This window comes from Oreochromis niloticus, linkage group LG4 (genome assembly GCF_001858045.2).
Source record: "Oreochromis niloticus isolate F11D_XX linkage group LG4, O_niloticus_UMD_NMBU, whole genome shotgun sequence".
Classification (NCBI taxonomy): Eukaryota; Metazoa; Chordata; class Actinopteri; order Cichliformes; family Cichlidae; genus Oreochromis; species Oreochromis niloticus.
The window spans coordinates 23,153,755-23,166,892 of record NC_031969.2 but is presented as its reverse complement, the minus strand read 5'-3'; the positions used below and the strand labels follow the sequence as shown (position 1 = coordinate 23,166,892).

Here is a 13,138-nt window from a genome sequence, read left to right as displayed (position 1 = left end):
ATGTTGTTTAAAATATGATAACTCAAAGCTAATTATTTATATATCTTAATTTACTCTTGGTGACTCTTAAACAGGACAAAAAATGAGTCTAAAAGTACAAAATAAAACAAAAACACTCCAAATCTAATGGACGACATTAAACATTGGGTATGAACTGGTGACGTTAAAGAAAACTCATCCGTCTGGTCTGCTAAGCAGCCCCTAACGTGTGCAGTGTAAATGAATGGAACTACATTTACAGGACTAATTTCACATGAAAACATAAACATTATCGTAATGAGTCTAAAACTCCTCAGTCCACCTGACTCCATAAACCTTCAAGATATAAAAAGTTTTTTAAAAAGGAATCTGAAACACTATTGAACTGGCAATATTTCTTCTTCTTCACTAAAAGATCCATTTTGTTTTTATATTTTTCTTTTCCTTTGAAAGAAATCTTGTTAGACCCTGAATGTTTATGACAGAAAACAAAGATAAATAAATATATAAAACATGTAAACATGTTTTGGTTAAATCGCTTGGAAATCACACGGCCTAAGTCTTGTAATATTTGATAGTGTTTTTTGCATTGATAATTATAATGCAGGAAAGTCAGATCAACACTTCATCAGATACAATCAATTGTGCATGAGAGTAAAACTGACTATTTACTGCGACTATGGCATACACATCAAGAATCACTTTCTAATTCCAACCTAAAATGGGGAAACATTATTTGCTCTTTTTTCTAAAATACACTGAAATTATATAGTACTTAAAATGTCTTTTTCCTCTAAAATACTTAAAGTTATTGTCTACTAAGGACGTATTTTAGGTAATGAAAATTATACCCTGATTTCAAAAACATGACATTGAAATCACATGCGAAATATGGGGAAATTACACCATAAGGTGCAGTCTGTATTATGAAAATGCTTTAACATTGAATTAAAGCTTTGTGTTCTGATATAATGGTCAAAAAGTTGTCCTTCTGGTGTTCATTGACAGTTTATTCTCTATATCAAATGCAATACATTTTAAAATCACTAAAGATGATATACATCAGAATATTTATTTACTTTAAAACTTTTAGGAGAACATTTAAAAACTCGTAATTAAAAAAAGGTTTTTAACAATAAACATAAATAAAGAAGTAATTGCAAACTGTAAATGCAATAAAAAAATTTACAATCTTCTAAAATAGCTTCATGATAAAACACAGAGAATGGATGCAGTCAAGAATAAAAACACAGGAAAATTGCTCAGCAATATAGACACAAACTTTTAAAACATTTAAATATATGTTTCGGTCTCATAATTGTCCTCTTATTGTGGGTCTTTCAATAGCTTGAAGAAGTGGTTGAAGAAGGTGCTTTGCAGCAAATATGTTTCAGATTGCTCATTAAATGCAGTACCTGAATTAAAGAATTAGCATTATTAAATTTACCTGATACAACAGGTCTTTACACAATTATGATAATCTGAAAACATTTTTTCATATATGAAAATTTTTAATATTTGTAGATTTATGCTTCTAAAACTATTTACATCATTTCCTGTTTGACAACCTTAAAAAAACACTTCCTTTGTAAGAATTTTGTAAGTTGAAATTATTTGAATAGATAACTCAGTGACTTAAAATATAAAGGCCCACACGTAGTAAAGAATGATAATATTTACGAAATTTTGCAACAAAGCAAACAGGTGCAAACAGGTGCAAACAGGTGCGCTATAAGTGGGACGTCAATAAGTCCCAATGACTGAAAGTCTCCAGCAAATCAGAGTTTGTCTCAAGCCAGTTTTTAGCTTCTCAGAAATGAGACTCTCCTGTGTCCTGGCTGCTCTTGGATGCCTGAAGATGACAAAGGGGCATAGTTCAATCAGCTGTGAAAACCATCTCAACTGTTCCTTAAGTATAGGGAACAGTTGAGGAACAGTTGTATAAGTATAAAAAAGAAAAATTTTATTGTCTTCTTTAACCAATGGGAAAGAATTGAGTTTCGTTTTTGAAAGGGTTTAAAATTTAAGTAGTAGTTCCATAACAGATCAGATGTTCAAAATGAATCAAAATGAAATGAATATTCTATCAATGTGCATAATAAATGTTTGATTTCACTTTAATATTGCTTAGTGAGAAAGTAAAAAAAAAAAAAAGAATAGAATATATAAATAGCTGCTTACTTGAGCTTTGCTGGAGTAATTGAACTCTTTGTAGCTCTTCTTCTGAGGCACACAGAATCTGGCCAGGATGTTTTCATATTCTTCTCTCACCTAAATTCAGAAAATCCTTTAAGTATGGACACCACTAAAGACAGCAGAACGTGTTCGTTACTTTTGAGACAAATGTGACTAACCTGTTTGGAAAACAGACAGTGCATGATAAAGAGCATAACACCCTGAAGGCTGCCAAAAATGGTGAACAGGTAAGACATGGCTACAGTGCTTTCCTCAAACTGGAAACAACCAAAGATCCACATGATGCCCAAAACACACAGCTGTGCCACTGCAGTAATGGTGAATGCCCTGCAGGAGGCAACAAAGACGCATACATGTCATGTGCGAGGTACTTCGGTGAGGCAATAGATTACGTTATACTTTCCACGCAGCAATTGTGTGGGGCGTTTAGCGTGGGCAGCCTGAGGTTCAGTTGTGACTTACTTTATTTTGTGCAGATTATCAAGATCAGGGTTCAAACTTGAGAACTTCTGTGCTAGCTTCCACACAGTTATGAGAAAGAAGAAAATGTTTATCTGAAAGACCAAAGAGATGAGGTTTAAACATCACACAAGTCACCATTTTGGACATCATTAAACTCAATAATTATTTTTCCGAAATACTTACAAGGATGATGACACAGACAGGGCCAAAGAAACTCCAAATGATATCCAGATTTAGCCAACAACTGAAATGCACATCAAGAGTTTTCAACAGACTGTATGCGAAAATAATAAGTAATTCAAACTTGTATTAACGATAAAACAATATAATTATCAGGACATGGAACTGGGGAAACTTACTATCTCTCAGTGCCATATCCTCCAGAATTAGCTAAGACAGAGATGGTAACGATAACAGCTGGAACACCATAGCCAACTGCCATCATGTGGAGGGTTTTAAAGTTGGTGTTGAAGACGAGGACAACCATCCTGAACAGCTGAATGCCCTCCAGACACATCCAGCAAAACGCTGCCAGGTAGGAGAAATGCAAGATTCCTGCTACCACTGCACAGCCAGCCTAATAGGGAAAGAGAAGGAAAGAGGAGGATCAGGGTAACAGACATGAATAACAGGGATGAATATGAAGAGAGAGAAATGTCTAGAAATTCCTCAGTTGTTTATATGTCTTCTATGTATCTCTTATTAATATCTCTTATTAATAATTCAGTAGTGTGAGATTATTACACTGTCATATGTTACATTATACCTCTGATTTAAGCTTATAAAATCATTATATAGTTTTAGGTTGCATTATACTCCTGAGTTAGAAGGTGAAATTATTAGATTGATTAGACTGATTTGTATTACATTAGACTGCTGATTTACTGTGAATGAATTACACTGTTCTATGGTACTTCATACTGTTGATTTATAAAGAGAATACTGTTTGCAGAGAATCATGGCCTTGCTTTTCTGATTGTAGAAAGAACAAAACATACTGCACAGGAAGCCAAGGTAGTAACTTAGGCTCACTGAGAGAGAAAGAATGTGAATGCTTAGTTTGGAGGGGGGCTGAATCTATAAGAATGTGAGAAACGGTCAGACACTTCGAGATTTTGCCGGACACCCTCCCTTGCACCTCTCCCGTCCGGACGTTTGTAAGGCTCAAAGTGTTGTATGGAATAAAGAGAACTGTACTGATTAAAGAGATTGTTGCTTGAGCATTTATACACTGAGTGTTGTTATTCCTTCAGCCCAAAGATCAGAGTTGGGGTGTTTAACAGTAGCTTTGCTGCAACTTAGTATATAGTTCTCTGTTATATTTGAAGGTGGAAGAAACTCCTGCTAATGCATACATGCTGATGTAATGTGGAGTTGCTGTTTACCTTGTTCGCTGTCTGAGAGATTCCCGCTAGAAAGACAAGGTTTGCAATGAAGAGGCTGATGCAGAGATGCAGGTGGATGGTGGTTCTTGTGCTTTTAATGGAGCGGATCATTGAGAATGTCAGGATGGAGATGAATAAGAAAATCAGTGAAATGGACAAGCCCACCCAGGTGATCAGCTGCAACTCGAACTTATTCTATTGTGGAAGAGAAAGAATGGTAACATTATTGTATGAAAATGGGTTGAAGTTTAAACTAATTCTGAACTAAAAGCATTATGGTATATATAATTAGTTTTAACCTCCATCTCATAGAGGGCCATCAGTACAGCAAAGCTGCTCAGGTGATTACAGGAACACACAGTATATTCCGGGTTTGACTCCACCACACTGCAGCCACGATCAGACCATGATCCTTCGTTCACCGAGGAATCCCAGAACACACAGACGTGTGTTTGATTTTTCTGTTAAACAGATGTACACCAGAGATACTGACTGTTATGCCATTCTTGTTTGTCAAGGTAGATTAACACAGTCCCTAAACATTAGTAGTAAGCTCTCCTCTTTACCTGTATCAAGTGGTCCAAAGTCAGTTTGACTGGCGTTTTGAGGTGGCTTGTATTTCTGTTGCTAACAGTGACAGTCACCACTTTGGAGTTTATTTTAAAGCTCTGGTTCTTTTGTGGTTTGATCCCATCAAAGAAGGTATCTGTAGAGTCTTCCAGGTTTGAGTAGCTCATCAAGGACACTGTTGTAAAGCCTGAAATAAAAAAAAGGAGAAAATAATTGGAGTGTGTCATAACGTGATGAAATTGGCCACAAATTTGATATTTGTTGACATGTCATTACCAGGGTAATAGGCAGGTTCTCCAGCCGCCATTTCCATCTGGATGTCCAACTTAGCATGCTTAGTTGATAAAGTTGTGTTTCTTTTGGGTATAACAGACCCGTGATCTACCAGCATTTCCAGCTCTGAAACCAGATAAATGTTGTTGTTTTTTCTTATCTTACACTGCTTGTTCAATAATGCTGAAGAAAATGTAATTAATATTAAATGTACAAGCTCTAGGCAAAACCTCCTGTCATATTTGAACATATCTACCTGAATTGGACATATTTGTTTGTTGGTTTGTTTTTTCTTTTAAATTCTGCTGCAAATGCAAATTTTTATTAAACCTGTGTGAGTGGAAGTTGTGTTTCTCCCTGGCATCTCCGTCACGGCTCCAATTAGCCTCAGAATCTTCTCCACCAAATCCAGAAAGGTGGAGACTCTTCTTCTGTCTTTGAGAAATTCACTGGACAAGAGCCGATCTATTTCTGACTGCAATCTCTACAGACAAAGAGAGGAATGAGAGAGGAGACCATGAGAAACAAGAAACAGAGTCAGACTGAGGCAGACTTTCAGGCTACCTCAGTGTAAACGGTCTATGAGACATCTGAGCATCATGTGACAGTTTGAAAGAGGCAGAGCATTATTTTCCTGCCTGGTTTCAAAGAACCTGATTATTTATTTTGCAGTAAGATTAAAATGTTCTGAATTTAGTAGTACCTTCAATAAGTCCTCTTCAGTCTGGTTTGTTTGATCAGAGTGATTCTGACTTTTGTCCCCTGTGAGCTCCTGACAGCGTTTATTGAGCTGCTTCACAATGGGAAACTTCTAGAAGAGAGATTGGTGGTGGATAAAACAAAAATGTGAGGCAACTCTATTCATAATATGTGCTGAACTTTGATAATTTTAACTATTTGTGATGTGAAGTTACCTCTTCCAGCCCGTTTATAGCTTTGAAAACATCACAGTTTAATTCTGAAGAAAGAAAGTTTAATAAATAAATTTGCTTACGGATGACCAGAGTTATTCAATAAGTGTTCTGTTTGTTTTTGTTGCATTTACTGGGAAGAACCCCAATTTAATAATGGATGATGGACAGTATTCTCACCAGTACACCGTGACGTTTTTTTGCCATAGTTAGTGAACCCTGCGTTGCAGATGCAGTAATAACTGCCTTGTGTGTTGTTACATGATGCATTCTGACCACAGGGATTTCCTTTTTGACATTCGTTAATATCTAGAGCAGCAGGAAGAAGACATGACTAGAATAAAATTATGCTTCTACTATTAAATCTAATGAACCCCTATAGTAAGTTTATAAACATTGCAAATCTATCTGCTTTATTATATAACAATACCTACATACCGTACAAATTTCAGTGTCATACTTGTAGCTCTCACCTTCACATTGCTCCAGATTCCCAGAGAAGTTTAATCGGCCAGATTTCAATCCAAAGCCAGCGTTGCAGACGCAGTAATAACTGCCTTGTGTGTTGTGACATAATGCATTCTGACCACAGGCATTTCCTTTTTGACATTCGTTAATATCTAGAGCAGCAGGAAGAAGACATGTAAGAATACCTCCGAAAAAAAAATCCTCTGCCATCACCTTAAACAGAAGAGATCACTCTAAAATGGCAGCACCAATGAGAACAACATTTTACCTTCACATGTAGCATTTTGATCATGACGAAAGGTTTTATTCCCAGTAGTAGAAATGAATCCATCATCACAGGTGCACGAGTAATAGGGGATTGCATTCTCACATTTGGCGTTAGGTCCACAGATGTCTTTGATTTCCAAACATTCTTGGATATCTTAAAAAAAAGAGAGAGACTTTTAATCTTTACATAAGTTATGACTGTATGACATAAACTTTCTCCAAATCAACCACAGAGTTGTTATCACCATAAATTTGAGATGACTTACCTATGCATCTACCATCTGTAAAATTCACCTTCCTTGTTGGGCTTCTGAAACCACCTTTACATTGGCAGTTGTAGCTTCCATTTGTGTTCATGCAGATTGTATTTTCTCCACATCGCTGCACATCCTCTTCACATTCGTTTATATCTTTGTAAAGACACAAAAATGTATTGTAAAAAGGATGTATTTGCATATATATGCGCTTCAATATGAATTTGTTGTAGATTTAAAAACAAAATGTTTTGAAAATCAAAAACCTAAACTTTTGATAGAAAAAATTTAAAACACATATTTGTTTCTTTTTCATAAAAATAATTTAAAATATTATAAATATTATATGTTTAAATTTTTTAAATAAAAATGCACACATTGCTCAACTTTCACATTTCCATTACTGAATAAGTCTCAGATGTTTTGTTTTGTAAAGTTTTTCATACCAGTGCAGTCTGTTTCCTTTTTGTTGTTTTTCTTGTTAAATCCTTGAGGGCAGTCTGCTGATACCGACAGCACCATGATGAGGAAGAAAGACAGAGCTGAAAAACAAGCAGAGAACTGTCAGCCTAGTATACTATAGTTCAGTACCTTTTGAACATTAATCTATTCTGATGTTTTATTCTGATTATGAATTTTGTTTATCATATAAATTGCACAAAAATGGTTGTGATAGTAAAAGGTCTGGGAAGAAAAAGCAAAGGCCCTCATTCTCTATGACACCTGAGTCGTTTAAGACTCAGGTGTAAGTATAAAGTTGGCTATTTAAAAACACAAATAAATTTAGTGTGATCTTCGAAACAAATAACTAATTTCTTGTTATTGCTCAGAAATATGCTGCATCTTTTTCTTTTTTGGGGTGGGGGTGGGGGTGGAGACTGAAACACCTCTGTCACTGTTTTCACAGTTTATTTTTTTCCATGAAAGAAAACTGTTGCCAGTTTAAAACTTTTGGTTGCTAGATGCAGCAACACTTATTCATTTGTTTCTTGACTTAATTTGAAGAAGTTAAAACATTGCTACATTTTTCAATTGCTAAATATAACTTTCTGTATAGCTGACAGGATGGTGGAGGATGGGGAGAAAAAAGAGACATTAAGTATAAAGGTCAAGTCAATATTAGTTTTCTAACCAGTGAAACCTCTGAGAATAAGAATCTCTTTTCTAAGCGAGTCTCGAACCCTGACTTAGTGTACGGTTAGTAAGCTCTCAAAGAAAACCTGCACATGTACAAGGCGGTCATTCAAACTCTTCACAAAAGGGCACTTTCTGGGTCTGAATCTCAGATCATCCTGCTGTGAAGCAGCAGTGCTGTGCACTGAAACGACAGTCCCTAGTGTCTTTTTAGAAGAACTATCAGCTGTCAGAACTGTGTCATTCAGAAATAAGAAGGAAAAATTACCAGATAACAGTAATGAAGTGAGAATTAATGTGTAGCACGATGCGCAGTCAGCCAAGAGAGTAATAACTGGGCTTTTATATCATGGAATTCGTTGCAAACATTGTTTGCACGAATGTTACATGGTTGTAATGTCTCATGAAAAATTGGAATTATAGTTTAGATGAAATGAGAAATCAGACAAAAAATTGAGAAATTCTCTGAGAACTTTTATTAATTTACTATAATTTTGTCAATGACAATATGCTGGCTGACTTTAGCTCAAAGAAAAGTGACTAAACAAATACAACAAAAAGCAAAAATGTCTATGTCTGAAAAACAAAAACTGCTGTTTAGACATAGAGATTTTAGACAGCTTAAGTATTACTAGACAGCAGTTCAATGAAAATGTTGAAAACGTTTTTGTCTAAGATGTCATCCTAAATTCAGATCCTTTAAAAAAATCTTAAAAGATAATGTTTTCCATTCCATCTCCCACATATGTGACTCACCCAGTATAAGAAGCTTCCATCTGCACGTCATGGTGAAGAAGCAAAAAGAGTCCTTACCCGTTTAAAGAAAGTTTAACCAACCCAGACAAAAACTGCAGAATTATCTACTTTTAGGTTGTCCCAACCTTTTCTCTTCTTCTCGACTCTTTCAAAGGTTCTTTAACTTATTTCTGTAATTTAAAAAATGGAAAAATAATAAATATTAATCCACCAGTCAAATGAACTGATATAGAAAAAGTAGCTAACCTTTATGCTGACACCAGCAAACCAATAACTCAGCGACTGAAGCACTCCCCAACAACACACATCACATCACAGACTGAACTATCCCTTTTCTCTTTCTGCCTGTCTGACTACTGAGGTGACATAGTGTGGTGACTATGAATTTTAGTTGGGAGGAGTTTCTCTCTCTCTCTCCTTCTCTCTCTCTCGCTCACTCTAACACACACACAGTAATAAGATCAGTCCTCTGACGCAGAAGTTTTTATGGGAGTACAACCAGAAGTTGCTTTTTAAGAACTAACTTTTTGAGGGGTGGGGTGTGGTGACAGAGAAAATCCAGTATTTCTGACGACTCCACAACTGCAGCAATATGCTACTACATTATGCAACCCTGATAATTTATGTCTGTTTTTGCCATAGCTCACTTGTCACTTGAACTTTCTCCTCTTTTAGACTTAATGTGGGAACAGACAGGGGGTTAAAAGTTTAGATTGTGAGGCTAGTCATTGTTTTACAGTGTCCTGCCAGCTGGTATACCCTCCCATAGGCACACAGTCTGCTGATTATGATGATGATGACATATACATGGTTTTAGCCTCTGACTGCTTATTTTTTTAGACAATGTAACAATGGCAACAGCATTGAGCTTTATTTAGAAAGAATTAAACAAAGAAGGCTGCTACTATTTTGTTTCCTCTACATAGTATATAGTCTGTATGTAATTCCCCAGAGCGGAGGCCTAGTACATTTTGATTCAATGAAAGGACAGATTAAGCACTACAGTACTGGAAAAAATCTACCACATGCTTCTACAAACCAAAATCTTTATGTCTTTTAAAGGTTTCCTGTTGCACAGTGTAACAGGAAACAGCCTTCTGAAACCATACTATGACGTGCTTGGCTACAGACACACGCATGCATTTATGACCTATCAAGATCTGTGAGGGTGATTTTTGCTCTGAAAATGTGAAGGAATGGAAACATGTTGCAAGAGCAGTGTCATAAAACAAAACAAACTGCTAATTTTTTCAGTGACTTGCTTTGTTTCCAGTTGACATTCACGGTGCCATTTTCAGGCCTGTGCACGCTGCAGTGTTACTTTAATATCATGATTATTGTAGACAAAGTTTAAAGTTGATTCAGTGCCTAAAATATAAAGTGTAAGAGCAACATTTTGTCATGTTTTCACGAGAAAGAGATATCGATATGAATGCTGGTATTGTTATCACATCGATACCAGTGATCAGATCTCCAAAGTACAGACCCCTGGGCACAAATGTTTGGCTTTTTTTTGTTGGTCATTATATGTAGCCTACAGTGATGTGTTCATAGGTGTATATGAAATAGTTCTAAAGTGGGAGGACTGTTTTCACCTGATAAATATAAATAAATAAAAGTAGTTATCGCAATGTAACTTTAACTCTAGAAAGTACCTGATATTAAACAGAAAAGGTACATAACGGCACTGTTGTCTCACAGCAATAAGATCCTGGCTTCAAATCCACCATCTGGCCGGGGCCTTTCTGTTTGGAGTTTGCATGTTTTCCCTGTGTCTGTGTGGGTTCTCTCCCGTTATTCCGGCTTCTTCCACAGTCCAAAGACATGCATTTAGTGGGGTTAGGTTGTTAATTCTAAATTGCCCATAGGCTTCAATGTGAGTGTGAATGGTTGTCTGTCTCTTTCTGTGTTAGCCTTGCGACAGACTGGTGACCTGTCCACGATGTACCCTGCCTCTCTCCCTATATCAGCCGAGACATGCGCCAGCATCCCCACTGAACTGGATGGATGGATATTAAATAGAAAAGCAAGCATATCAGTGCAACAAGGGAATACATCTGAGTAGCAACATGGTGTATCTGGCCAACACATACAATACAGATTATGGTCAGTGTCAGGCTTTGTGGGTAAGGATGTTATGCATACCTCAGTCAAAGCTGTGTCTAGCATGATAAATCAGTGTGTGAGTTCAGAGCTCAGGCACTCCTTTGCACATAGTCTGTATTCAAATGATACATGCGTTCCACTTGAGTTAGGCGACTGTCTTCCTACTGTTTCATTTTGACTTCTTTTTCACAGAGTGACTTTTACCAATAATGAACATGGCAAGCGTCCAGGGCTTATCCTGTTATCTTTCAAACTTTTCCTGCCTATAACAAGATAGTGTACTTTTAGAGTTTTGTGTATTTTGTGTCAGTTCTGTTTGTTTTCTTTTAGTTTCTTTCTGGATTCTCAAACAATGAGGAGGAACCTGAATGTGACCCAGTTGTCTCAACAACTTCCTGACATACCCTGAACCTAGAGGTCAGAATGGAGTCTGAATGTTTTGGTTTGCGTCTGTGTCTTAAACTGACGACTGTAAGTCAAAAATATGTTCGTGTCATAGAGATCTATGGTACAACAGTGAACATTGAGGTTAGCCAAACTGTATGTTTTTTTTAACTGATCCTGCTGGTATGGTACTGCTCTTAAAGCTGTTCTCACTGAGCCACTGTGAAGGTCTTGCTTGGAAATGATATTTCACAGACAATTACTGAAATAAAGATGCCTTACCAGTTTTTGCCACTTAGTGCCTCAAACTGTTAACATGAAAAAAACACAAAAAACAGTGGTACTGCTAAATTCCCACTTCTCCTTTTCTCTTCTGCTTTCCATCTTTTACAAGAAAATTCTGTTTAAGCAACATGACTAGATGTATTACCTATTAGAGAAGAGAGAAAAAAACTGGACATTTTGCTCAATAACCCGTGTTAGTGTCTCAAAAAACATGCTCCTGTTTGACTCTCGGAGATCTAAATTGTCATCAATCCTTTGCAATGTTTTTTCTTTTTGGTTTTATGGTTTTTCTCTTAAACTTAAACACAAAAACAAAACTCATTCTAACTGATAAACATAAAAAACTATCCACACTTCCCCCCACAAGCAATACTAAAATTAATGTGTTAATACTGCTTTTTTTCAGCAACTTTTGACCTAGCAGTGTGACATACAGGATATGGTTTAGGTTAGCAACTAAATACATCCCACAACTGAGGAACGGGTGAGAAAGTAGACCTCTTGCTAACCAGCAAAACCAGAAAAAAAAGACTCCCTTTTCAACTCACATGTTATAGCAAAAAATGTTGTCAAAGTTTACATTAAGCAAATCTTTCCTTGCATTTTCATTTAATTTCTTAAGCTACTAGTTTGAAAGTTCTGTAAAAGTAATTAGAAGTGCTAAGTGACAAGTTTAATCATGCTTTCTTTCAGCTTTTATCTCACATTACTCTGTATCAGCAGTGATTACAAATATGCAGTTGACTTAGAACGTGAACATGATAGATGTTGACTGCTATTCATAAAGACTCAGAAATCCCCGCATTGTTGAATGTAGTGTTCAACACTCTGTACTGATCTTTGTGACAATATGTGCAAAGAGACATTTCCCTTTTATAGCTGTGAAAAAATAGCTCCCCTGCATATAGAGGAAGTGTGCTCATGCTGTCACCAGCGTTTCACACCTCCGAGCTAAGCTTTTACAAAGTGCTGAGATCATGGGTGTGCGAAACCTTTTTTTTTTATTTTTGTTGCTGCTTGTGTTCCGCTTTGTTGCATAATCTCTTTTTGTGCTCGTTGACCTTTTGGTGAAACTAATAAAAAAGGATTAAAATGAAGAAAAGACATGAAAGAGGGATGAACAACATAGAGGAACGAAATAAAAGTTTCGATTGGGATGGTAGTTGTGTTTTTTAAAAGCCAAGTAAAATGGTTTACCTAGTTCTCCTAGTCATTTGAACTCTGGTGTGTAATTACTCATTTAATAAAGCAGACTTATCCAAATGCTCACTGTTTGACAGTGAATTAGGAGCTACACCTAAAACTTTAACTTGTAGAACAAATCAAAGTAAATTTTCTCTTGACTTTACAGGCAGAAAATGACCTCATTATTCAAACATGCTTCAAATCCACTATGTGAATATTTTCTTAGTGCCAAATCAAAATGGCGTGCTCGGTGTGAATATTTTGCCATGGTGATGTTGCATAATCTAGTGGAGAAATATAGGTACTACAGTTATACTCTCAAATCCCCCCCCCCTACTAGATTCACTAGGCTGGCAAATTAATTTGCCAGCGTTGGAGACATGTGGCATGCATCATTTCAGCTGTTGTATTTAAATATTTGGTGCAAATCTGACTTCTGTGCCACCTTGCATTTTTATTCTCACAATCTATGGATGCAGCTTTATGCAATAATGCATCTATTATGCCTGGGGAAATTTAGATG

General features: G+C 36.3%; 1 protein-coding gene across 3 annotated transcripts; it reads right to left on the bottom strand.

Annotated features, from left to right (window-relative positions):
• Nucleotides 1–971: 971 nt before the first annotated feature.
• On the bottom strand, nt 972–9,063 carry LOC100698034 (adhesion G protein-coupled receptor E1). 3 transcript variants are annotated; one of them, XM_019357836.2, is made up of 20 exons: nt 8,902–9,063; nt 8,656–8,825; nt 7,212–7,307; nt 6,778–6,921; nt 6,513–6,665; nt 6,250–6,396; nt 5,957–6,085; nt 5,780–5,823; nt 5,569–5,676; nt 5,196–5,349; nt 4,869–4,991; nt 4,589–4,779; nt 4,322–4,483; nt 4,023–4,217; nt 2,997–3,214; nt 2,821–2,881; nt 2,638–2,729; nt 2,334–2,502; nt 2,161–2,250; nt 1,727–1,831 (listed from the first exon to the last, which is right to left on the bottom strand). In XM_019357836.2, the coding sequence occupies exons 2-20, from the start codon at nt 8,684–8,686 to the stop codon at nt 1,790–1,792; spliced, it is 2,349 nt and encodes a 782-aa protein (XP_019213381.1). In that variant the 5' UTR covers nt 8,687–8,825; nt 8,902–9,063; the 3' UTR covers nt 1,727–1,789. The 3 variants fall into 3 exon arrangements, with proteins under 3 accessions (XP_019213380.1, XP_019213381.1, XP_019213382.1); XM_019357835.2 differs by having other exon boundaries at nt 972–1,831; nt 8,656–9,028; XM_019357837.2 differs by lacking the exon at nt 6,250–6,396 and having other exon boundaries at nt 8,656–9,027.
• Nucleotides 9,064–13,138: the final 4,075 nt, after the last annotated feature.